The 27,732-nt window shown below is 44.4% G+C and overlaps 1 protein-coding gene across 1 annotated transcript in view; it reads right to left on the minus strand.

Moving 5' to 3' along the window:
• The window catches only part of LOC137562860 (RING finger protein 112-like), a 117,709-nt gene that overhangs the window by 81,351 nt on the left and 8,626 nt on the right, over nt 1-27,732 (minus strand). The window contains exon 2 of the mRNA XM_068274628.1: nt 8,189-8,246. Coding sequence (XP_068130729.1) covers nt 8,189-8,190 — 2 coding nt within the window. The 5' untranslated portion in view covers nt 8,191-8,246. The remainder of the gene's footprint in view (nt 1-8,188; nt 8,247-27,732) is intronic.

Here is a 27,732-nt window from a genome sequence, read left to right on the forward strand (position 1 = left end):
ATGCGTGAGTCATTGACAAGTATGGCCTTTTGGGTGTCCCAGTTCTGGAACAGGTCTGCTGAGAGGAAGAGGACGAGGGAAGACTCTTTAGAATCCAGAGGCATCCATCACGATCCATCACGAGGTGAGAACTCTGTATGGACACTTAAAAGAGGAACTGTAACCAAGGATTGAACTTCATCCCAGTCAGTAGCGGATACCTCCTTTCCCAGGAGAAATCTTTACCTTTTCTCGAATACATCAATAGGGGGGTTTGTATGGCTGATATGGTGGTGAAACCCCTCCCACAATGTGATGTCAGAACCTAGGTCCTAACAGTTTCCTGTCTGTGAGCCTTGTTGCATTGTGGAACATAATGGCTATTTGCAATTGCCAAGCAAACAGCATCACCCTCTGTGCATATGAATATCTATAAAAACAACTTTAGCCTATCGCATTGTTAGGGGGTGTGGTTATAGATACTGGCAGTTAGCGCTGTCTAGTTTTTTTTCATATCTGCCAGTAGAAAAGATGTGAACAAATTACATAGCGAATACCAATCATTTCTTAAAGGGAAGGTTCAGGGAGGGTGGACAAAAAATAAAAATCAAATTCCACTTACCTGGGGCTTCCTCCAGCCCGTGGCAGGCAGGAGGTGCCCTCGCCGCCGCTCCGCAGGCTCCCAGTGGTCTCCGGTGGCGCGCCCGACCTGGCCAGGCCAGCTGCCAGGTCGAGCTCTTCTGCGCTCCAAGGCCCGGAACTTCTGCGTCCCACGCCGGCGCTCTGACGTCATCGGACGTCCTCCGTGCTCTACTGCGCATGCGCAGTAGTTCTGCGCATGCACAGTAGAGCCCGGAGGACGTCCGATGACGTCAGAGCGCCGGCGTGGGACGCAGAAGTTCCGGGCCTTGGAGCGCAGAAGAGCCCGACCTGGCAGCCGGCCTGGCCAGGTCGGGCGCGCCACCGGAGACCACCGGGAGCCTGCGGAGCGGCGGCGAGGGCACCTCCTGCCTGCCACGGGCTGGAGGAAGCCCCAGGTAAGTGGAATTTGATTTTTATTTTTTACCCACCCTCCCTGAACCTTCCCTTTAATCTCTCTTCTATTTTTTAACTTCTTACTTTGCAATGTATTGATTTATTTTTTTCCCCTTTTTTGAACATGCCTTTTTTAATTACAGATTAGGATGCTCCCCGATTTTGATTTGATCCGTTTTCCTGGATTTTCCTGTAGCTCACATTTCCAGTGCAGGCTTCTTCTACACCTTTTTGGCTCCAGACAGTTGAACAGATTTCTTATGGCTACGAGTATGGCCATGGATGAGCATATCTATACTGGGCATGCACATGCAAAGTTCGCACATGCCCAGTAGAATGAAGCGCTTGTGCATGGAGGAAAAAGGAGCTGTACATAAACTAATACCTGCAGACCTCAATGGAGCAAAAAAATATGTTGCAAAGAAGAATAGATAGATATAAGAGACTGCTCTCGGGAATACCAGCTTAACCTCCTCAGCGGTAAGCCTGAGCTAAGCTCAGGCTAAGCCGCCACGGTGGATTTCTCAGCCCCTGGTGGGACGATTTGCACGCTTTTTGATTTGTTACACGCAGCTAGCACTTTGCTAGCTGCGTGTACAAGCCGATCGCCGCCGCTCCACACCGATTCTCTGCTACCTGCAGCGTTAGAGGGCCCCCCCGAGACCCCGTGTGCAGCCTGGCCAATCAGTGCCAGGCAGCGCTGAGGGGTGGATCAGGACTCCCTCCAACGCCATGACGTGGATGACGTCATCCCGATCGTCGCCATGGCGATGGGGAAGCCAAACAGGAAATTCCGTTCTGAACGGGATTTCCTGTTCGCTCTGATCGCCAGAGACTATCGGAAGGGGTGGGGGGCGCTAGGCTAGCTACATGATTTTTGAAAAAAATGTAAGTGCTGCGCCGACATCCTGGCTGTTTTAATAGACCGCCAGGGAGGTTAATGACTCGGCATCATACTATCTAAATGATCTTGATAGGATCTCAGAACCAAACTACATTCCTACCTAGCAAGATGTTCTGCGGACATGGGTCAAAACAATGGGTATTGTGGAGACGCATTTTACATTCAAAGACCTTTATTTTATAATGTTTGATGTTGGAGGACAGAGGTCAGAAAGGAAGAAGTAGATTCACACAGAAAATTATTACTTCAAGACATTTGTGCAAACATAAACAAATAAGAACTATGTTTTTTCCAGAGTAAAATGAGCCATAAATTACTTTTCTCCTATGTTGCTGTCCGTTACAGTAGGCAGTAGAAATCTGACAGAAGTGAAAGGTTTTGGACTTCTTAGTAAGGCTTTTATTCTTTATAAATATATTCAATAAAAAGGATTTAAACAATGATACTGGCCAGCCTCCCTGCTCGGTACACAGTTTTTTGGCAGTTGGACAGAGCAACTGCCATTCACTAAGTGCATTTGAAAATAAATAAATCCCTAAGAATACCCTATGAAGAGATGAACTAGTCCAAAACCTGTCGCTTCTGTCAGATTTCTACTACCTACTGTAAGTGACAGCAACATCGGAGAAAAGTAATTTATGGCTCATTTTACTCTGGAAAAATGTACTTCTTATTTGTATATGTTTGCACATATTTAAAATTTTACAATTTTTCACCATAGTGTCCCTTTAAATTGAAAGCATATTCCAACCTGCATAAAAAATGGGCACATTGTTGCAATGCCTAGAAATGGAAAGCAATTATGACTCACTGAAACAAACATGAAACTGATTATAGGGCCTATATGACTGAAGCCGGTCATTTAGTCTTGATATGCACCAATGTTAAATTTTATAATTACCAGCTAATTTTGATGCCTGAGGCACTGGTAGCAATAGTTATAAGCGGGAGTGCACAGTAACATCTGGCAGCAGCGGTGACTGTCGGTAGTTGCGGTGGATTTCAGCTACTGTGTATCTGAACTCTGGGGTAGAAGCCTGCAGCGGAATGGGTCCCCGCGGGTAACCCGAAATGCGGCTCGGGTACCCGAATTGATTTAAGCTGCGGGTGCAGGATGGGTGCGGGTAGCGAGTTGCGGGTGCGGGTAGGGTTGCGGGTAGCGGTCTGCGGGTAGTGAAAGCAAGCATGTAAACCTTCTTTAGCTTTGGTTTGTGTATAAAAATAGGTTTTATTAACTTTACAGCTCCCCAATGTTACTTTAAATGTGCACTTTAGAAGAAAATGTAAAAAAGCGGGTCGTGGGTAGCGGGTCAGGTAGCGGGCCTGCGGGTCCCGGGTCAGGTGTGGGTAGCGGTTCTGCGGGTGCGGGTCGGGTGTGGGTTGGGTTGCGGGTATCAAATTCACCAGAAAGCGGGTCACGGGTCGAGTGCGGGTAGCGGGGTGCGGGTGCGGGTCGGGTGCGGGTATGAAAAAGTGAACCCGCGCAGGCCTCTACTCTGGGGTAGTGATGAGCAGAAATTTCGCAAAATTGTAATTTCGCATTGTAATTTGCAATAACGATGCAAAATCGTAACACAAAATTTTGGGTAAAATTATAATGAATTATTTTTGTAAACATAATCAGGTACCGTAATTTTTGCGTAATTTCATGCTGACTTTAGCGGTTAATAGCAAAGTCCCCATACAAGCTACCGTCACCAACATTGCTATGTATGTTAAAGGGAACCCGAAGTGAGTGTGATATGAAGGCTGCCATATTTATTTCCTTGTAAACAATGGATGTTGCCTGGCAGCCTTGTTGATCTTCTGGCATAAAAAGTGTCCAAGTCAAAACCCTGGAAAAAGCACATGGCTAATGCAGTAAAACCCTAGTCAGCTGAGTCCGAGTACCTGATCTGCTGCATGCTTGTTCAGGGTCTGTGGTTAAAAGTATTTGAGACACAGGATCTGTAGGACTGCCAGGCAACTGGTATTGCTGGAAAGAAAATAAATATGGCAGCCTCCATATCGCTCTTACCTCGGGTTCACTTTAACCTCCCTGGAATTATTATTATTTTTGGATTTTAGGGTCTGAAAATTTTTTACACTCTTTAAAGAGACTCAGAGATGTGTCAAGTGGCCGTTTTTTTACTTACGTGGGGATTCCTTCAGCCCCATAAGCACGGATGTGTCCTCCTCCTGAGTGCCTCCATTAAGCCACAATCTTCTCCGGTATTCGGCTCAGTGACCGTAGCGGGGGGGGGGGGGCTTGACAACACTCAGTCAGACTGAGCCCTACTGAGCCGAGTATCGGGGATTGATTGTGGCTTAATGGAGGATTCCGTGAGGACCGCGGGAGGAGGGAGACACAGCCATGCTTATGGCGCTGGAGAAAGCCCCAGGTAAGTAAAAAAAAACACAACTTGACTCATCTCCGAGTCTCTTCAAGACGCTAAAAATTATATTGCTTGATAGATCTGCAGCAGCCCTGCACTTTACACACCTTCCATGGATCCAGCTCGGGGTTACCGCTCTGAGCTGCAGATTTCCGTCCCGAGCCTGTCAGGGTTACCGCTAAGCAGGGCGATATTGGAAACAAGGCAAAGAAAGCAAATCAATTCAAAAAATGCAAAGGAAAAATAGTTTTTTAACTGTCATTTTTCTGAGTTTAAAAACCATTTTTCCTTTGCATCTTTAAAATCGATTTTCTCAAAAACTACAAGGTCTTTTTGAAGTATTGTTTTGCCATATTCCCACCCTACCCATGTGTAGCAATTTTGGTGATGATAGCTTGTATGGCGGGTGTGTTATTGACCATTAAAGTCGGCACAAAGTTATGAATGGATTACACAAAATCAGTTGAATGTTCATATTGCAATTACGTATGGCCATAAATGTGAAAATTTACACAAAATTGTACAAAATCGTAATTAGCAGGTTACGATCATCACTATCAGGGAGCGGCAGCGGTTAGCATTAGGAGCACCGGAGATCAGCTGCTGTGTAACTGAATCCAGTTTAGCAGCAGAGACACCAGATAGCGGCAGTGTCTGCGTTGTCACCGGAGATGTGGGCTGCACAGATACAGTGCAGCCATTTAGGAATTTTATACAACTACAGGGAGTCTGGAGGGAGTGGTACGAGCAGTGGTTTCATCCTGGAAATAATGTGCATGTCTATATATCTCTTCAGATAAAAAGTCAGAAAACAGGTAGCAAGGCCAGCTTGATCCTTAGCCGCAAAGCTATGTCACCGTCACTAATTTATGCTCCTGTACTTTTCACTAGTTTGATAGCAACTTAGCACTGCTGCACTTGGCTGTGTACCCCTGGCAAAGCCCACATCCCCTTTTTTTTGGGTGGGGGGGAGGGGACATGTTGGGTTTTGTTGTGAGGGTGGCGATGTGTGTTCTTTTAATGTACATAGTTAAGTTAAGAAGTTAGGAGGGCTAGGACCTCCGTACAAAGCTAGACAGTGGGTTGGGCACGATACACGCCGATCCATTTTGGCGCTACCCATATAAAAATTGGCTATAAAGGTTTACCATAATAGCTGTATATTGGCTATAAAGGTAAATTTGAGCATGTTGTATTGCAGGTGGGCCTGGCACTCACTATTTTATTGGGCAAGTCCGGCACCAAAATTTACCAATTTTTATATGGGCACCTATGGTGGCACCCAAGGGAGTCTATAGAGTTACCTGTGGGGGGAGGGGTTAAGGTTAGGCACCCACCAGGGGGGGTGGGGTTAGGCACCACCAGGGCAGATTGGTTAGTGCTAGGCATCAAGCGGGTGGGTTCTGTGTCAGAATAGGATTAGGTTATGACATAGTAAAATATTAGTAAAATTACAGATATTTTACCATTGTGGATAATAGAATATCAGTAAAACTTACAATTTCCAATTACTGTTATTTCGCAACCATTTTTACTTGCATGTGCCCAGACAGTACTTATCCTTGTTATTTCTAGTTTTTTTCAATAGTTACCAATTCTATAGAGCACAGGTGTCAAACACAATGCAGCCTTCCTTGCCACGTTAGCTTGACCCAGGGTGCAGCAATAACTCATGGGACACACCCCCACCCCCCTTCAGTAAAATTAGTATCAGGGTCCCTCCTTGGATCCAAACACTGCCCAACCCCCCTTCCTCCTGTAATTGGTTGGAGACACACACACACACACACACACACACACACACACACACACACAGATAAATGTTGTCAAGAAAGAACAACTATCAAAGTTTGTGTTTTCTCCTGGACCCCTTTTATAACCAGGAGCAACTTAATAATGAATGGTAATTGTAGTAAAACTAATTCAGTTGGCGTAGGACAATGGCAGAGTCCATCCTCACAGGGGACAGCGTTGTGCTGAGGTCTGTTTGTAGCAGAAACTAAATAATATTCTAATATTGTACTGCAGATCACACTAAGCTGCCTGTCCGGTGTCCTCTGAACAGCTTACTCTATGCCATTGGAGGTGGGAAGATAACTGATTGAATCTAGGCGGGGTTAAGTACAAAGGCCCATATGCAATTAACTTTTTCTCCTGGGTTTTCTCCTAGGAGATAATTTTTCATCTTCAATTTACACTAACTTTATAGAAATCTGCAATTGTAAAAGTACCAAAAACTAGGTGAAAAAAACTATCAAAACTATTTTAAGTATTTTCTTGCTTGCTGATGATTTATAGGCAATTTATTTACAAGTTTAAAAATATCACCTAGGAGAAAACTCAGGAGAAAAAGTTAATTACATGTGGGCCCATAGTGTGTTGCAAGAAGCCTCACATTTCCACAGGAGGCTGCCGTGAGTAGACAGACAATGGCCTCAATTTATAAATCATTACCACATATGGTAATGCAGAAAACAGCTGACTTTACCGAGAAATTAGCAAAATGTAATTTCATAAAGGCTGTTACCGCATGAAAAACTGAAGTTATCGAGTAGTGAGGTAAATTACCGACTTAGGCGGTAAATAGCTTAACACATGTCAGTAAATATCAATTCGTAAAGACTACAACATGCGGTAAAGCCAAGAAATGTTACCGTCACCTCTGGTGTGGTGCGTGGACAGTGTGCGAACCAGCCGTGACAAGCAGAAGCAGAGACAGCTATGACTGACAGGAGCAGAGACCCAATAGAAACAGCCCCGTCTCCTGCAAGTCACGCTGATCGGATTCTGATAGGTCGTGATGTCTTCTCCTGCTGGTCCAGCTTTTCTACCCCCCAGGCAGTGAAAAGAGAGAACGGAACAAAAGCGGCTTCCCATGCGGCCGTTCGGCTGTTTAAACATCTAGATTCCTGTTTGAACATGTGGAGGAACCAGTGGGGAAATCACCTAAGCATAGCATGTCTAATGTCTCCTGGAAGTTCTAAGCTGTGCCAATAAAATAAAATGTTAAGAAAGACTAATGGAGACTAATGGCCAGATTCAGAACGAGCAGAGGAAGTATAACAAAAATGTACAGATAAAGGGATGTCGGGATGCCTCTTACTATTGTAATGCTGTCTCTGAACAGAGACCGGCATGTAACAACACAGACAACTCCACACTTCTGCTGTTACCGCACGGGTCTTTATCAATGGGCTTCAGTAAATTACTGAACTTCTACCGCACCTGTGAACATTTTTATGGATTAGCACACAAAAGTCTAAAATACAGAATGCGGTATTTTAATGTGCAGATTTTTTTATCGCACAGCCTTTTATGAATCAAGGCTATTGTGTGCTTTGAAGTCAGGTTCACAGCAGTGCTCAGATTGGGATAAAAGAAGAAACATGTAAGAGAAGGGATAACATATGCCTGTCTCCTCACTGCAGCCTCCTGCAACACATAATTTACTTGTACTGTCCCTGCCTATATTTATACAGACAGTTATCCTTCCACATCCAAAGGCATAGTGTAAAAGTGGTTTATTGGGCACCGGACCGGTACCTCAGCAAATCTGCAGTACAATGCAAAGAGAAAGCGCTCCTCACACTCTTGTTGCCATGGCCACTTGGCTTTCTGCCAGCAGTGGAGGGGAAATATTATAGACTTTGCTACACACACAGGCCTCTGCACATAACTGTGTCCTCTGGAGCATGTCCGACGCCGACTGGAGTTTCATGGGATGCCATTTGTATGGTACAGCAGAGGAACACTGGATAAAAAAAAAATGATTCAATATAATTACCATTCATTACTAAGTCGCTCCACTTTAGAAAAAAGGGTTCAGGAAAAAACACAAACTTTGATAGTTGTCCTTTAAGTAGACTAACCCTTCAAAAATAGAGCAAAGATACTTATCTCTTCAGTGTCCGAGCCTCCAAACGGATGAAGGAACCTAAATCTGTTGTCTGTACCTAGAAGGGAATGGAGAAATTCAACAAATCAGGAGAAAGAAATATCATTGTGCATCATAGCAGGAACTGACAAATAACCTTGAGTCACATATGCTGATTTATACTACATTAGGCAACTTTACATTGCTGGAAACAACCTAATGTAAGGACAGCTGACCTGGGAGGGATATGGAGGCTGCCATATTTGTTTCCTTTTAAACAATGCACATTGCCTGGCTGTCCTGCTGATCCCCTGCCTCTACTAATTTTAGTCATAGACTCTGTCTGAACAAGCATGCAGATCAGATGTTTGACTCAAGTTTGACTGCATTTGCCGCATGCTTGTTTCAGGTGTGTGATTCAGACACTACTAATGCATGAAAGATCAGCAGGATGCCAGGCAACTGGTATTGTTTAAAAGGAAATAAATACACCTACCATGTCCCTCTTAGTTCATTTGTCCTTTAAAGTGTACATTAATTCTTGCACAGGTCATAAGGAAAACAGACAGAAATGCACCCTGTGTGTTTTTAGAGAGAATAACCTGTCTAATTCCCCCTCATCTTCAAGTAATTATAAGTGTAATTTCATCTCAGTAGTGTCAGCACAGAAATTCAGCAGTCCTAACAGACACAGCTAATATGTAAACACAGAATGTTAACCCTTTTTCTGCTTCCATGAAAGCAGGAAGTAGTTATACTGCAGATTTATTGCAAGAGTTCTGTAAGTTGTAACAAAGAAATGTTTTTTTTTTCAAAGGTTATTATACAGGTGCTTATCTTTTAGAGCAGAGTGGAGTTCAAGTCCATGTTTTAGATTCAATAGGGCTGGAGGGCTGGAAGCAATCAAGCTAGCTGTGCATAGTTCGATTTGACCATTTTAACTTAGATCATTGGTTGATTCAATGAAGAAGGAGGAAGTTGCTTTTTCACATGGATGTCTTTTGTAGTATACTGACAAATTCAAATTTGTAGAACTAAGACAATTCAGGATTGGGAAGCACCTTCAAAATAAGAGTTTCTGTGTGAATAAAAAATGTGTAACATTGCACTGGAGTCTGATGAGTAAACTTCAGTAAGCCTGCAATATCCAGAGCATAAAATGCAGCTAATTACTCCACCTTACTGAAGCCTTCATTCAGGCAAGTGTCATTATGTTAATATATGTCCTGGCTCTGCTACCATAGTACAGGAAGCTGGCCAAGATTGGGTTCTATTCATCTCTAAGGAATTCAGGAATATAGGCCACCACCCTCCTCCCCCTCCTCACTTGCCTTTTAAGTAATCCAGCCCTGGTTTTCAGTAAGCAGGGCTGAAATCAACATAAAAAACAGAATAAAAGAAGAAAGAGGAAAATAGAGGACAAAATTACAGATTTAAAGAAGTGAAGGCTAAAGAAGAAATGACAGAAGAGGAAAGTGTGCAGAAGAACCCTCACCCCTTATTACCAGACATCTCACCAGGTCAAGGGGTGTCTGAAGAGCTCCATTCTACCAGCAGTTGGCAGAGTGTTTGCACTGACCCTGGCATGGCCGGACTTGATGCAAAGCGATAAAGGCCATGGCCTAGGGCATCAGGAAGCAAGGGGCGGGGCAGCAGGCCGGCACTCTCAGGCAGTTAAACTCCCAAACATGTAAACCACAGCAGTCACGACCGTTCCGTGGTCATCCTGCTTCCACAGGAGTGACAGTGGAGCACAAGACAGGGAGAGCACAGCACAAGACAGGGGGAGCACAGGACGGGGGCAGCATGGGAGGGGGGAACACAGCACTGGATGTAGCTGGGTAATTACTGGGCAATTTGTTTTTCAGTTAAGTGTCCCTTTAAAGAAGGAGGCAAATTGGTAGAACTTACACAAATACTTAGAAACTATATCTCAACACTGAAATGGATAAATCAATGTACAAGAAGTGGACAGAATCTCAGGAATACTAACCTAAGGAAATGCACTTCCACTCTGGATCCTCCAGAGGTTTCCCACTCCTTCCTTTAGTCCCCCGTTGCCAAGTGTGGACCTCCCAAAGCAATCCCAAGCTGCTTCAAACACGAGCATTGCCATACTGTGCTCGCATGAGTACATCCATGCCAGCTCAGTAAGCCAGAGCCGCTTGTGGTAATGCGTAGGTGCAACCGTGCTGACGCTATTGAGGAATGGCCACGCTCGTGCATGAAGAGAAGCGCAGTTGAGATGTGCGGTAGGGTCCTGGACAGTGGCAGAAGATCGGAGGGCAGCGTGAGAAGCCTCCTCCAGAGGCAATTACTGGTTTAATGCGTAAAAATGTATGCATTGAACCAGTAACGCGTAAAAATGTATGTGTTAATGTTCCTGCACTCGCGGGGATGCGTAAAAATGTACGCATTGCGGCCCACAGACCTCCAAGGTCGGCAAGCTGCCAGCGGGGGACTGGAGCAGCAGTGAGTGACTACGAGGGCACAGGATGGCTGCATGGGGCGGGTAGAAGCCCCAGGTAAGTGAAACTCATTTTTTTATTTTGCTTGAACCTTCCCTTTAAGGCTAGGTTCATAGTGCAGATGCGTGTTGCGTTGCTACACAACGCAGATAAAACGCAACACAAAGTAGCAAGTAATGCGGTTGCAGTGGCATGCGATGTAACAGAGGCATAAGAATAAAAATGGCATCATAGGTGTGCATCATTTGTGTCACACATTTGAGAGTACAAAGCCCCGCCTTTTTAAAAACAGATGTGCGCGTGTGCAATGGCTATAACAAGCACAAACATTTATACATGGAAACATTACCATAGACTAACATTGAACGCGTCAACGCATATATTTACATAAACGCAGAGCAGGATCTGCATTGTTTCTACGCACCCTGTCAAAGCGCATCACACCGCATGCACTGTGAACGTCGCATTTACTTTTCATTGCTGTGCGTTATTCTCAGTTAAAAAAAGCTCTGTTATGACACAACGTAACTGAGCACTGTAAACGTAGCCTAAACAATGCCCGCTCCACAGTAACCATTTTAGGCTAGGTTCACAGTGGTCAGCTGTATAACGCACGTTATAATGAGTGTGAACTACAATGGAGACTCGCCATAGACTTTAATACAAAGCCTGCTTACAAGCGAGTTAGAATAACAAGATCAGTTACAATGCAGTAGTGTGAACAGGCCCATAGAAATGTATAGGCAGCGAGTTGCCATGCAAAATTATTCTGCAATACAACTTAGCACTGTGAACGTGAGCTCTGGTTAAAAAGGGCACAGGATATAAACAACATTAACGTTATCGTTTAGTAAAATGGGCACCAGGATATGACGTAAAATATTGTTTATAATCCTGATATTCCACAATTCCCCACTGTAACGTCTATTTTTATGTTTACTAAAATGAGAACCAGTAAAAGTGATGAAATATCGTTTAATTTACCGATATTGTACTGCTTTATTCATATAGTAAAATATATTTAACTAGCAGAGATCGATATGGCTGTATGAGGTAGGGCTTGGACCAGTACAACAGAGTAACCAAGCAGCTCAGGGTGACCCAATCTACTAAGAAAGTATAGGAGGGTAAAAGAGACCAAAAAGTCCTCCTACTAAAAAAAAGCAAAGCTTGGTGTAATTTTCCTTCTTAAAGCCAATGGGTACCGCTAATGAAAAAAAAAAAGGCAGATACCCACCTAAGGAGAGGGAAGGCTCGGTCCTAATGAGCCTTCCCTCTCCTCTCCCCGTGCCCTTGGTGCTGCGCTGGCTCCCCCGTTCGCATCCGCCACCGCAGGGACTTCAGAGGTCTTCGGGAGCACTCGGGCTTCCGAAGACAGGCCGCTCCATACTACGTACGCGCGAGCGCGTCATAGATGGCGCGTGCGCATGCGTAGTATGGAGCGGCCGCGTCCTCGGGAGCCCGAGTGTTCCCGAAGGCTTCCAAAAGCTCCCTTCGGCATGCGGAAGTGGCAGTATTTGACCGAACTGCGCGATCCTGCGCGGGACCAGCCACCGGGAGAGGAGAGGGAAGGCTCATTAGGACCGAGCCTTCCCTCTCCTTAGTTGAGTATCTGACTTTTTCTTTTTTAAACCGGTAAACATTCACTTTAAAACAGAAGCAAATCTGCAATAATTCAGCTATAGGTGAACATTTGTGGTTACCCACAGTGCACTGCTACTGAATATGCAAATTATCCCTCTTTGCCCTTGGTTTGATATGACACTACTTCTTCTTCTTGCTTGGACCAGCCCTGGGGGCAGGGCGCTACTTCTTCTTGCTTGAAGGTTGAGGCACTCAGCCTATTAGATAGATAGATAGATAGATAGATAGATAGATAGATAGATAGATAGATAGATAGATAGATAGATAGATAGATAGATAGATAGATTTGCAATAATTCAGGTTAGAGTGAGCCTGAGATGTCTCCCAGTGCATCACTGCTGAATATATGCAAATTAACTATTGTTGCCCTTAGAAGCTAAACACACCTCCAGAACCGCTGGAATGCAATGATGTGTCAGCTTGCTAATTTGTACAGAGCTATAATAATCCAACATGCACACAGACTGTTTCAGACTGTTTCAGATTGTTTGATCCTCATCAGTGCATGGCATGGATTAATTTGGCTCTATGGAGTGGGGCTTGTAACACCAAGAGGTACAGACTAACCAGCAAGCTCATGGTGACCCAGAACTCATTGGAGTGTGTAAGGGACTACAATGGTCCTAAAAGCCCCTTTACTAAAATGCTATGGAAAACAAAAGTTTGCTTTCTTAAAACAGAAAGAATTTGCAATAATTCAGGTTGGAGTGAGCTCTGAGATGTCTCCCAGTGCATCGCTGCTGAATATATGCAAATTAACCATTGTTACCCTTAGACGCTAAACACACCTCCAGAACCGCTGGAATGCAGTGTTTAGCTTCTTCTTGCTTGGACCGGCCCTGGGGGCTGGGTAATACTTCTTCTTCTTGCTTGAAGGTTGAGGCACTTAGCCTATTATATATATAGATACTTACTGATATTTTACTATAACCTAACCTTTCCCTACTCTCACACAGAACTCTACCCTGGTGGTGCCTAACCTTACCCCCCCCCCCCCCCCCCAATGGTGCCTAACTTAAGACCTTTCTGGTTGTGCTTGACCCTTAGACCCTCTGGTGGTGCCTGACCCTAAGATTCCTCTGGTGGTGCCTGACCCTAAGACCCCTCTGGTAGTGCCTAACCCTAAGGCCCACCCCCCACTCCAGAGGGCGCCTAACCTTATTAACCCTTTATGTTTCTGTAATATAAATTAGTAAATGATTATGATTGTTTAATGTTTTCATTTATTTATTTTTTTAAATGATAATTGAGGAGTTAAAATAAACTTTTTTACATACAGTATATACGTTTAACACCCCTGGCGGTATGATTATTTCCAGATTTTAGGGTCTTTTTGAAATGTTTCAAACCCTAAAATCAGGAAAAATCATGCCACCAGAATGCCTGCAGCAGCCGCTACGCTCACTCACCTCCCTGGGCTCCAGCGCTCCTCCCTCCTCTGGGTGGCACTCTGTGGTGAGATCGATGATTGCGATCTCACCAGAGTGATTCAAAGCCTTGGAGGACAGGAAGGGGAACGGCTACCGACGTCTGGATCCCCCAGGAGGTGAGTAACGCTATACTCTGCATTGAGCTCCCGGCGGCTAGCCCAAGCGTAGCTCAAGTAAGTTTGTTGAAAAACGATAATGTGTAACATCGGTGAGAAAAGTGGAAGCTGCTTGTTGTGATGCAAATAGTTGAAATGTAAACGATTTTTTCAGAGAAAACAACAGTTTTAACAACGATTATTTGTTAAATAAACGGTTACTATAATCTATATATTTGGTATAGAAATAAAAGATAACGAGCAATATATTTGTTTTATATTTTTATGGTGTCCTTTTACAAACGATATAATTGTTTTATTCCAACACGGCACCCTTTTTATACACCTAGGCCTAGCGCACACTGAGCGGTTTTGGTAGCGTTTTTAGGGACGCTTGCGGCTGAGGAAACGCTCGGGTAATGTATTTCAATGGGCTGGTGCACACCAGAGCGGTAGGCGTTTTGCAGAAACGCATACTCCCGGGCTGCAGCATTTTTTGGATTTCGGAGGCGTTTCTGCCTCCAATGTTAAGTATAGGAAAAACGCAAAACGCTTGATAAAGCGCCTGATCAGAGCGGTTTTCCAGGCATTTTTGTTACAGTAGCTGTTCAGTAACAACTTTACTGTAACAATATCTGTAATCTGCTACACAACAAAAGCTACACAAAACCGCAAAACGCTTCATAATAATAAGAACAAACGCTTCAAAAATCGCTAGGTGACCTTTTTAATAGGTGCCATTATTTCGGTTACCACTGTGAACTAGCCCTAAGACTAGAAACAAATTGAAGTAACTAAGTTTTCCCCTCTTATTTAGTGTTATATTGTTAGGCTATATTGTTTTATTGTTTATTTGTTAGGTTGTCTTTGTTTTTTTTGGGGGGGGGGGGGTTTGTTGGGTTTTTTTTTGGGGGGGGGGGCATTTTTCTTTAAGCCTTTAATGCACTATTTTGACTTTCTTAAAGAGACACTGAGGTGAAAAAAATAATATTATGATTTGTATGTGTAGTACAGCTAAGAAATAAAACATTAAGATCAGAGACACAAGTCTAATTGTTTCCAGTACAGGAAGAGTTAAGAAACTCCAGTTGTTATCTCTTTGCAAAAAAAAAAAGCCATTAAGCTCTACCACTTTCAACGTTGTGGAGAGGGCTGTTTTCTGACTTTTAGTATCTCAACTGTTAGTTAACTATTTACTTTTTCTCTGCCAGAGGAGAGGTTATTAGTTCACAGACTGCTCTGAAAGAATCATTTTGAATGCTGAGTGTTGTGTAATCTGCACATATTAGAGAATGATGCAATGTTAGAAAAAACTATACAGGGAGTGCAGAATTATTAGGCAAGTTGTATTTTTGAGGAAGAATTTTATTATTGAACAACAACCATGTTCTCAATGAACCCAAAAAACTCATTAATATCAAAGCTGAATATTTTTGAAAGTAGTTTTTAGTTTGTTTTTAGTTATTAGCTATTTTAGGGGGATATCTGTGTGTGCAGGTGACTATTACTGTGCATAATTATTAGGCAACTTAACAAAAAACAAATATATACCCATTTCAATTATTTATTTTTACCAGTGAAACCAATATAACATCTCAACATTCACACATATACATTTCTGACATTCAAAAAAATAAATAAATAAATAATCAGTGACCAATATAGCCACCTTTCTTTGCAAGGACACTCAAAAGCCTGCCATTCATGGATTCTGTCAGTGTTTTGGTCTGTTCACCATCAACATTGCGTGCAGCAGCAACCACAGCCTCCCAGACACTGTTCAGAGAGGTGTACTGTTTTCCCTCCTTGTAAATCTCACATTTTATGATGGACCACAGATTCTCAATGGGGTTCAGATAAGGTGAACAAGGAGGCCATGTCATGTCAGTTTTTCTTCTTTTATACCCTTTCTTGCCAGCCACGCTGTGGAGTACTTGGACGCGTGTGATGGAGCATTGTCCTGCATGAAAATCATGTTTTTCTTGAAGGATGCAGACTTCTTCCTGTACCACTGCTTGAAGAAGGTGTCTTCCACAAACTGGCAGTAGGACTGAGAGTTGAGCTGGACTCCATCCTCAACCTGAAAAGGCCCCACAAGCTCATCTTTGATGATACCAGCCCAAACCAGTACTCCACCTCCACCTTGCTGGCATCTGAGTCGGACTGGAGCTCTCTGCCCTTTACCAATCCAGCCACGGGCCCATCCATCTGGCCCATCAAGACTCACTCTCATTTCATCAGTCCATAAAACCTTAGAAAAATCAGTGTTGAGATATTTCTTGGCCCAGTCTTGACGTTTCAGCTTGTGTGTCTTGTTCAGTGGTGGTCGTCTTTCAGCCTTTCTTGCATTGGCCATGTCTCTGAGTATTGCACACCTTGTGCTTTTGGGCACTCCAGTGATGTTGCAGCTCTGAAATATGGCCAAACTGGTGGCAAGTGGCATCTTGGCAGCTGCACGCTTGACTTTTCTCAGTTCATGGGCAGTTATTTTGCGCCTTGGTTTTTCCACACGCTTCTTGCGACCCTGTTGACTATTTTGAATGAAACGCTTGATTGTTCGATGATCACGCTTCAGAAGCTTTGCAATTTTAAGAGTGCTGCATCCCTCTGCAAGATATCTTACTATTTTTGACTTTTCTGAGCCTGTCAAGTCCTTCTTTTGACCCATTTTGCCAAAGGAAAGGAAGTTGCCTAATAATTATGCACACCTGATATAGGGTGTTGATGTCATTAGACCACACCCCTTTTAATTACAGAGATGCACATCACCTAATATGCTTAATTGGTAGTAGGCTTTCGAGCCTATACAGCTTGGAGTAAGACAACATGCATAAAGAGGATGATGTGGTCAAACTACTCATTTGCCTAAAAAAATTTGCACTCCCTGTATACCTGAAAATAAAAATATGAGAATATTTTCTTTGCTGCTAATCTTCTAGTAATTATTCATAGTAAACAAACAATTCATTATATCATATATTTTTTTACGCTTCATTGTCTCTTTAAGTAAATGATATAAAGTTTAAAGTGTACCCGAGCTGAAGTTCGGGTACAAAATCGGATACTTGCCTAAAGAGAGGGGAGCCTCAGGATCCTATTATGGCTTCCCTCCCTGTTGTGTTGTCCCCCGTTGCTGAACCCGGCCCCCAGCGCCTCCCGAAGATTAGAACCAAGGCATTTTTGCTAATCCTATCGGGGCCACGCGGCTCCTCTTCTGCATTCATGGCCACGCAGGAGACGTTTCAGCCTGCCCACGCAAATGCAGCCGTATGGAGCTGTGAGCTCCGTGCTATTGCGCATGCATGGTCAGGCTCGAGCTTCTAATGCATGGCCATGAATGCAGAAAAGGAGCCACTTGGCCACGATGTGTAGGGGGCTGTGCTCAGAAACAGCAGGCTCCCGACAACCGAGGGGAGTCTCAATAGGATCCTCAGGCTTCCCTCTCTTCATGGTTCCATTGATGAAGAATGGTCGCACTATCTTTGTACCCCATATACCACACCGTCATCTGAAGGCAATTGTCTATGGCTATGCTGTGAAGATACAAGATGTGCCGCACCTGAACTACAAATACTGGAAGCCTGTGCTAGCATTTCTCCTGCGGTGGTGCTATCAGTGTGTGAAGAGTGGGAGAAGAGGGTTGCATTGACAATCCAAAACAACGGGCAGCACATTGAACACATTTTATAAGTGGTCAGAAACGTGTAATAACTCATGAAAGAATAAAGTTATGTTAAAACCAAGCACACAATTGTTTTTCTTCTAAAAGTCTCAATAAGTTTGATGTGTCACATGACCCTCTTCCTATTGAAAAAACAAAAGTTGGATTCAAAATGGCCGTCTTCAAAATGGCCGCCATGGTCACCACCCATCTTGAAAAGTCCCCCCCCCCCCCCCCCTCACATATACTAATGTGCCACAAACAGGAAGTTAATAACCATTCCCATTTTATTAAGGTGTATCCATATAAATGGCCCACCCTGTATATATTTATAGTATTTGATCAGCCTCTGGGTTCTACGATAGAAATATTGTTTTGCAGCATGCAAAGGGTTAAACAAAGCCTGCATTATTATGAGCTCACACTTTTTTTTCCATTTTTTCATCAATAATAAAAACTGGTGCCAGAGTCAATAATGCTACTGTCTGTGACCTGCATTCCCCATTCTCCCACCATCATCGCTCATGCAAAGAATGCAAGCTAGTCTATGCTATTTATTTATCGATTACAGACCACTTAATCTTTAGGGGCGGTTCACAAAGGCTTCTGTTGGCGTCTTGCTTAGCGAATGTAACTGAGCAGAAAAGAGATTGGCATCCGTTCCTAATGTTCAGTTCTAATGTTCAGTTGTCGCATCACGTTTTGACCCCCCCTAGGGAGACACCGAAGTGCTCAACTGGCCCCCACTACATGCAACATCCAGGAGAACACGATGAGGCCTAGTGCAGTATTTACATGAATGACACAAAAAGAAAATACCGTTGATTAAAGGCGTTCTCATTCATTTGCATGGACAGCGATAGAACGATGAATGCTGTAACTGCCACATTTAATGCCCATAGGAACCGGCCCTTTTAAAAAGGGTATGTTTCTTTACATAACATTTTCTTTTTATGAAAGATAAGTGCTGACTAAGGGAAAATGAAAAGGGGACATTGGAAATGACGGTTAGTTAAGGAAGGAAAAGGGGTATGCTATCTACTGTAATACATGCATCCTGCTCAACACACACGCACGCACGCACACACGCGCGCGCACGCACGCACGCACGCACACACACACACACACACACGTACACACACACACACTCTGAATTGAGTTGTGAGGTGGGAAGACTACTATTTTAGTCTTGTCCTTATTTAGTTTCAGCGCTTTGAGTCCTATGGGAGAAAAGCGCTATAGAAATGGTATTGTATTGTATTGTATTGTATTGAATCTATTGAGCCCAGGACAGGTCCCTTACCACTTCACAGCTTCTGTACAGCATATCTACTCCCCTTTAGACTTCATTTAAACGCCCAGGGGAGTTAATATAGGTACCCCCGCTGCCACCACCGCTGTCCGCGCTCCCACTCACTTGTGCGCTCGTTCACGTTGCCGTCTGCTCGCCAGGAGATCAATGAATGACAAAACAATTCCCATTCATTAATCAAAGTCCCCATAGCAATAATCGGCGGCTTCTATGAGAAGCTGCACAATCATTCTGATAAGTAAAAGTTTCCCATCCTCAGTACACTTCTTGTAAGTGTACATATTTTGCTTACAGGACCCATAAAAAAAATAGTAAAACTACACCTAAAAGCATTTTTTTAATTAAAAAACCTATTTTTACATTTTAATTAACCCCTTACCTCCCACACTCCCCAATAGGTACCAACATTTGTTTTTTGTAAAAAATAAAAAAAAATGTACAATTAAAACAAAATACATAAATAGTTTTCTTAAGGACTGAACTTTTTTAATATGTATGTCAAGAGGGTATATTACTGTAACTTTATAAATGATGGGCTTGTTATTAGTGATGGACGCAAAACTGAAAAAAATGCATCTTTATTTCCAAATAAAATATTGGTGCCAGACATTGTGATAGGGACATAATTTAAACGGTGTAGTAACCGGTACAAATGGGCAAATAAATTACGTGTATTTTAATGACGGTAGCATGCATTATTTAAAAACTATAATGGCTGAAAACTGAAAAATAAGGAATTTTTTTCCAATTTTTTTCTTATTTTCCCATTAAAAAATATTTAGAATAAAATAATTCAGGGCATAATGTACCACACAAAGAAAACCTAATTAGTGACGAAAAAAACCAAGATAAAGTTCATTTCATTGCGATAAGTAAAGATAAAGTTATTGCCAAATGAATGGGAGGAGAGCTGAAAGGTGAAAATTGCTCGGATGCTGAAGGGGTAAAACCCCTCAGTTGTGAAGTGGTATCATATCCACTGAGTTGCCCCAAAAAATAGAGATGCCCCTTATTTGAAAGTAAACCAGTGCAACAGTGACATAGAGTGACGTAACAGCACAAAGTTGCTCATGTAAGCAGGCACTCAGCTTCGGACGATGTAGTTATTGTGGAAGTTAATGTCAAAATGACTCTGAACGAAGGATGACCATCAGTGCAAGAAGAGCTGGTGCTAGCATCTTTGAACTGACTACTAGAATTTTCTCACCCAACAGTATCTTGGCTGATTAGAGAGAGGCAATTGAGAAAAAAAAACCTTCAAGGGATAAGAACTATTCTGGTCGAAAAAGGCTGGTGAATAAGAGGTTAAAGTCGAGTAGCAGCATAGACCGCAGCAACAGAAGGAGTACAACATGACAAATTACAGCTGAATTCAATGTAGGTGCATCACAAAGCGGTCTCAAATTGGTTTGAGGAACATCAGAGTTTAACCTGCTTCCATGGCCAGCTTAGTCCCCTGACTTCAATCTTATTGAGCATTTGTGGGATGAAGTCGAAAGAAAATTTCAAAGCTTGGAATTGCCACCATCCAATCTGACCCAACTTCGAGCAGCCATTATGTCAGTATGGGCCAACATTCCTCAGCAACGGTATTAGTATCTTGTTGAGTCCATGCCAAGACGAATATCGGCTGTAATCAGAAACCAGAATAGCGCCAGCAGGTTCAAGTGCAAACAGGCCAATGCCTGTGCTTTATTAGCTAGTTGCTCAGCATAAAATAAACACAACATTGCATTTTGTTATTCCCTTTAAAATGAATACAAAATAAAGAAAGCCTAGTTTGTCCCACAAAAAACAAGATATAGATCATTTAGGTGTGATAAGTGCACTAAAGCTGGGCCCCCTGTGCATGGACTGCTCCCCTCTAGTTACGCCCCAGGCAGTATGTCTGTATATTAACTCCTTCCCGACCACCTAACGCCGATAGGCGGCAGGAAAGTGGCTCCCCCAGGACTGTCTGACGCCGAATGGTGTCAAGTTCTGGGGGAGGAGATTAGCAGGGATCAGGGGTGCAGCTAAGGTTTTTGTGGCCCCAAGCGGACTGTAGCAAGAGGCCCTAAATGGGTGTGGTTATCCCGCATAAGTGGGCGTGGCCATGACATGTGGGTGGAGCAGGAGGGCGGATTGGGGCGGGGCTGTTTGCGGGGAAAAAATGGATGTGGGGGTGATTGAGGCGCGCGTAGCGCGCCGAAAGATGGGCGCGGCCATGACATTGTATGGGCGAAGCTTAACCGTAGCACAGCAAATATAGCCAACTATGACCATTAAATAATAAATGCAGCAACAGTTACCCCAGACACCAGAAAATAAAAACGCAATTTGGGCCACATTTCAGCAGAAATCAAACGCAATTAGGGCACATTTTCAGCAGAAATCAAACGCAATTAGGGCACAGTTCAGCAGAAATCAAACGCAATTAGGGCCACATTTTCAGCAGATAGCAAACGCAATTAGGGCACAGTTCAGCAGAAATCAATTGCAATTAGGGCACAGTTCAGCAGAAATCAAACGCAATTAGGGCCACATTTTCAGCAGATATCAAACGCAATTAGGGCACAGTTCAGCAGATATCAATCGCAATTAGGGCCACATTTTCAGCAGATATCAAACGCAATTAGGGCACAGTTCAGCAGAAATCAATCGCAATTAGGGCCACATTTTCAGCAGATATCAAACGCAATTAGGGCACAGTTCAGCAGAAATCAATCGCAATTAGGGCCACATTTTCAGCAGATATCAAACGCATTTAGGGCACAGTTCAGCAGAAATCAATCGCAATTAGGGCCACATTTTCAGCAGATATCAAACGCAATTAGGGCCACATTTTCAGCAGATATCAAACGCAATTAGGGCACAGTTCAGCAGAAATCAATCGCAATTAGGGCCACATTTTCAGCAGATATCAAACGCAATTAGGGCCACATTTTCAGCAGATATCAAACGCAATTAGGGCACAGTTCAGCAGAAATCAATCGCAATTAGGGCTGCAAAAAGAAAAGAATTTACTCACCTGGCAGGCTGGCACTGGCAGAAGTCTTCTCTCCCCGTCTCCTCTCCCGGCCGGCTCCTCAGGCGCGCAGTTCCCACAGATCTCCCTCCCTGGCTTCCTCCTCCAATCTCCCACGCTGATTTATGCAGGGCTACGGGAAGATGGCCACCCGAAGCCCTGTACTGGAGACATAGTCTCCAGAGCAGGGCTTCGGCGGCGGCCATCTTCCCGTAGCCCTGCTCTGCCAGTGCCAGCCCCGCGGGGCTGCGGGGAAAAAGTGACGTCACGCCGACGTCACGGAGCCGCCGAGGCCCCTAAGACCTTGAGGCCCCAAGCGACCGCTTGGTTCGCTTTATGCCTCGCGGCGCCCCTGGCAGGGATCGCGTGCGCATCCCCGCTTGAGTGACGGTGCTCCACTCCGTCAATCCGTCAACAGTCTGACAGCGGCGATCATGGCTGGCAGACTGAAAAGAAACAGACGTTTCTTTTCGTTGTACAGCCATGCAATCTAGTACAGAGCTGTACCGGGGACAGCCCTGTCACTTGGCTGTCCCCTGGATGGGCTCAACATGCGATCCCTATGAGCGGCAATCCCCCTGATTGGTTCTCTGGGGGTGGGGGTGGGTGGGGGGAGAGGGAATAAATAAATAAAAAAAATACTTTAAATAAACCCGATAAGATAAATAATACCTGCAGCAGCGATCATAGCCCACCAACAGAAACCTCTGTTGGTGGGCAGAAAAGGAGCCAAGATTCATTTGTGTGCTAAGTTCAGGACCACCCTAGACTTTTTGCCGCCTTAGGCAAACTTAGCCGTGGGTCGGGGGGCCGCCGAGCTGGAGGGGTAGCGGGCAGGAAGGGGGTATTGGGCCTGCGGTGGGGAGGGGGGTCGGACCCCCCCCCCGTCTCCCTCGCCTGGGTCCCCCGATCTGCGCTTCCCCTCTAGCTTTAAATTGTTACGTAGCTGCCGATAGTAAGAGGGACGGGCGGGGATCACTCACCTCTTACGCGTTCCACTGACGTCACTTCCTGCAACACCGCCCACTGTATTGTAAGTGAGCGGCATTGCAGGAAGTGACATCAGTGGAGCGCACGCTGGAACCGGAAGAGGTGAGTGATCCCCGCCCGTTCCTCTTACTATCGGCAGCTACGTAACAATTTAAAGCTGGAGGGGAAGCGCAGATCTGGGGACCAAGGCGAGGGAGGGGGGGGGTCTGACCCCCCTCCCCACCGCTAGGCCTAATACCCCCTTCCTGCCCGCCACCCCTCCAGCTTGGCAGCCGGCCCCCCGCACCCACGGACGGGCGGTTGCCGCCCCCCAAGAAGTGCCACCTGAGGCAAAAGTTTCACCCGCCTCATGAGCGGGCCGGCCCTGGCTAAGTTGTATAAGTTGTATAACTCTGCAGCACACTGTTAAAGCTGAAGAGCACTGAATTGTAAAAAATAGCCTGGTCATTAAGGGGGTTTAAGCCTGTGGTTAATGCTGTCACCAACTTTGTTTTGTTGTAGGCTAACAACTCTCACTGCAGACACTGTTCCACCAGTGGATATTAACAACTACACAAGATTTACAATCTGCTCACCAAAGTGTAACGATTGTGGAATTCTCTCCGTGGTCAGCGCACAGGATGCGCGCTGACACTGCGGAAGTCCTCCACAAGCGTATAATTTGAGAGAACCCAGCAAAAGGTGCAACGCACCTGTAGAGGAAGATTACTGTCGGCAGATGGAGCTGTGGAGTGCAAAGGAACAGATCCTCTGCCCTGCCACAGACGCCAGACGGGAATTGTACGACGGGAAGAAACGCAGGGCAAGATAGCCCCAAAGAGAGAGAGTAAAGCGACAGAGTGTATGTGTGTCCACCAATCTAGTCGCCACCCAGCGACGATGAACACACAACCATGAAGATCAGGTGAGAAGGCAATCGCAAGAGATGGCGATTGTTAACAGCGACACAAGACTGAATAAGCACAGAGGAGGATTGTATGTATGTCCACCAATCTAGTCGTCAACCTGCGACGGTGGACACACAACAGAGGAAACCAAGTGAGAACGCAATCGCAAGGGAAGCGATTGCGAAGGAGAATGAGCACAGGGACAGAATGTATGTGTGTGCACCAATATAGTCGCCAACCCGCGACGGTGCACACACAACAGCAGATACGAAGTAGGAACGCAATCTCGAGAGAGGCGATTGCCAGAGGTGACACAAGGCTAAAGCAAGACAGAGCACGGGAGTAGCAAAGGCACAGCAAATTATACAATGAGAAGATAAGGAAAATAACAAACGCTAACTAAACGCGAACACCGCACTCATTCGCAACAGCGAACGTGTTTACAGCGCGATCTCCGCATGTTAAGCACAACAGAGATGAGCACGCCTAACTAACCCCCAACAGACAAACACGGAACAGAGGACGCGAGAGCTTGCTTAACGGTTACCTCACCGAGCCTCCAGCAAGCGTTCGTATCAGACAAGACAGATAAACGAAAACAGGAATAAGTGAGAGATATGATCCACCGCTCTTCCGCCAGAGCGAGTGCGATCTAAATAGGGAAACAGAGTTAGCAGGATCTACTGCTCTTTCCGCCAGAGCGAGTGCGATCCAAGTAAAGCAACAGAGCTAGCAGGATCCACTGTTCTTTCCGCGAGAGCGAGTGCGATCCAAGTAAAGCAACAGAGCTGAAACAGAAGGGGCTACCAGTAGCAACCGCTGTACTGGTTAGCACCCACAGACAGACAGGACGATTTCCTATCGACCACCGTTGGCGACAGGACAATCACAGCAGAGAGGCAACATAGACAAAACAGATAAGCAGGCTAACTGCACTAGAGGAGCTGCCTAGTGCAGTCCCCAGAATTACTCATAGATAGATACTGTAGATTACTTATAGATACCTATAACAATCCAACAGGGAAGGCTGACACTCCAGGAGTGTGTTTACAAACCGTTATGACCAGCAAAGCCTTCTGGTCAGCAGCAGGCTTTTATAGTGCCAGCCCTCAACCAAGACAGCTGGGCAATTTGCATGTATGAAAATCCCTCAGCAAAGCAACTCTGAAAGTTGCAATATGAAGCCAGGTCTCTTTTCCAGAGACCTGCATCTCTCAGACATAAGGAATGGTCAAACAGCTGGCTGCCTGTGCAGCCAGCTGAGCGGATCATTACACAAAGCCAGAGGCTGTCCCAATAGTGGCTTAATATAAAACCCTTTTTATTTGGAAAAGTTAAAAGTAATACACTAACTCTGAATTCTTAAAATATACACTTTATATAAAAACACTTATTTGTTCTGGCCTCAATGCTCTCAACGGTCTGTTTGAGTCCGTCTCCTAGGTGATGGGTTGTTCCACTAGGTAGAAAGAAATAATAGGACTACAGTTGACTGTAATTATCTACGCAGGGCAAACAAGATGAGAGGGAACCTAGTACAACTGGCAAGAGTAACCAGTCAGAACTGGCATTTTACAGCCAAACACACGTCTGATATTTCTGAATGACTTGTCGTTCAAAATGGTCATTTGAATGATAGTTGGACGTGTGTACGTTCGATCGTTAGTCTGATAGCAGTAGTTTTGACTGATCTGCTCGGCAGATCTGTGGACTAACTGGCGTTCAAACGACAGTTAGGTCCATACGCGTGTACAAACGACTTGTTGTTTGAAAGTCTATTATTTTAACACTAATACACATTCATACAACAAGTCGTTAGATCAGTTTTTTGATCTAGTCCATTATGCTATCAAGTCCATTGATCTTTCAAACGACATTAATATTAGCTGTAATTAGCATTTCAAACGTTTTGTCGTCTGTGTGTGCAAGGAGTCTGAACGACTTTTTGTTTGAATGACAAAGCGACAATCGGCATAAAATCAGACGTGTGTACGTACCTTTAGACTAGAGCAACTTTTAAACAAGTTTTCCTTATACCTGTTTTACTAAATTTTCCAAGTTGGTCAAGTATACCCTATTGTGAGTAACATCATCTCAAGTACCCCTTAATACATATTTCTAAAGCCCCATCTACACCATACAATTTTTTGTCCAATTCGATTCAATCCGACATGTCTGATCAAGATTCGATTCAATTTGCCATTGTTTTGCAATGGCAAATTGAATCGAATCCCGATCGAACAAGTCAGATTGAATCGAATCAATGAATCGAATTGAATCGGACAAAAAATTGTATGGTGTAGATGAGCTTTAGGACTAATCCACCCATTCAGACAAGCCTATAATTTGCTAAAGGCAGCATTGGAAGCTCACTGTCTCATCTGCTATCCCCTGTGTCTCCTTTCCTAATGTCTCCAGCCTACTACCCTCTACATTGTAAGCTTGCAAGGGCAGAGACCTCCTCCTATTGTCTCTTATTCTGCTGTAATTTATCATATGAACTTGCACCAGTATTGGTGATGTCTCAAACCGCACATGTGCTATGTCTGTACCTGTATTGCTGGACGGGCCGGTGAAAAATGGCGCCCGACAAAAGATGGCGCCAGATACCGAACAATAAAGTTTTAAAACGATGAATATCGTTTTTTCCTCTGATTTATATTTCGTTCCTTCAATTTGTTTTAGAGTTATAAAACGGTAATTTTCGATTTATATAAATTTAAAACCCGCCTTTATACGATATTATTAAACTTTTTTTTTTGTAGCGTTAAGCCTTAAGGCTGCTTTCACCGGGAAATGTTACAGGCGCACGTTAGTGCAGCCTGTAACGCAGCCCACCGCACAGTAATTGAAAAATCAATGGGCTGTTCACAGAGTGCCCACGTTGCGTTACATTGTAACGCAGCACCTTTAACTAAAGTTCTGCATGCTGTGCGTTCTACGCGGCTAAGCCGCGTTAGACTATTTGCACATGCTCAGTCATGTTGGGAAGGAGGGGAGAGCGGCCAGGCACATGGCTAATTAATCACTTAAAGCGAACCTTAAGTCAACTAAAAAAAATGAGATGAACTCACCTGGGGCTTCCCTCAGCCCCCAGCAGCCGATCGGTGCCCTCGCAGCTCCGCTCCGATGTCGCCGGCGAGCACTTCCGGTTTGGCCGTCACCGGCCGACAGGCATGAGAACGAGGAGGCCGCAATAGCAGCATAGGGGGCGATATACAGGCTGGGAACGCGAACAATCACTCGCGTTCCCATGCCTGTCGGCCGGTGACGGCGAAACCAGAAGTCGTCGCCGGCGGGTCCTGGGACATCGGAGCGGAGCTGCGAGGGCACCGATCGTCTGCTGGGGGCTGAGGGAAGCCCCAGGTGAGTTCATCTCATTTTTTTTAGTTGACTTAAGGTTCGCTTTAAGCTCTCAGGCGTTTTCACTTTATGCATCCGAGCAATGTTCACCTCCCATTCATTAGCCTATAACTTTATCAATACTTATCACAATGAACTGATCTATATCTTGTTTTTTCCGCCACCAATTAGGCTTTCTTTGGGGGGTACATTTTGCTAAGAGCTACCTTACTGTAAATGCATTTTAACAGTAAGAATAAGAAAAAAAAATGAAAAAATTCATTATTTGTCAGTTTTCGGCCATTATAGTTTTAAAATAATACATGCCTCCATAATTAAAACCTACGTATTGTATTTGCCCATTTGTCACGGTTATTTCACCGTTTAAATTATGTCCCTATCACAATGTATCGCGACAATATTTTATTTGGAAATAAAGGTGCATTTTTTCCGTTTTGCATCCTTCACTATTTACAAGCTTATAAAAAAAAATAGAGAGAAATATTTCATCTTTACATAGATATTTAAAAAGTTTTGACCCTTAGGCCCCGTTCACACTTGCGTTTTGCCATGCAAACGGACCGGATCCTGATCGGATCAGGACCTGATCAGGATCGGAACCGTACGGTCCGTTTGCATCAGGCATGCATCAGGCTGCCATCCGGATCCGTGGGCAAAAAATAGCGAAATTTAAATAAAAAAATGTTGGGGTCAGCAGAAGGTGCACCT

The sequence above is a fragment of the Hyperolius riggenbachi genome, chromosome 3 (genome assembly GCF_040937935.1).
Source record: "Hyperolius riggenbachi isolate aHypRig1 chromosome 3, aHypRig1.pri, whole genome shotgun sequence".
In the NCBI taxonomy this organism is placed as follows: Eukaryota; Metazoa; Chordata; class Amphibia; order Anura; family Hyperoliidae; genus Hyperolius; species Hyperolius riggenbachi.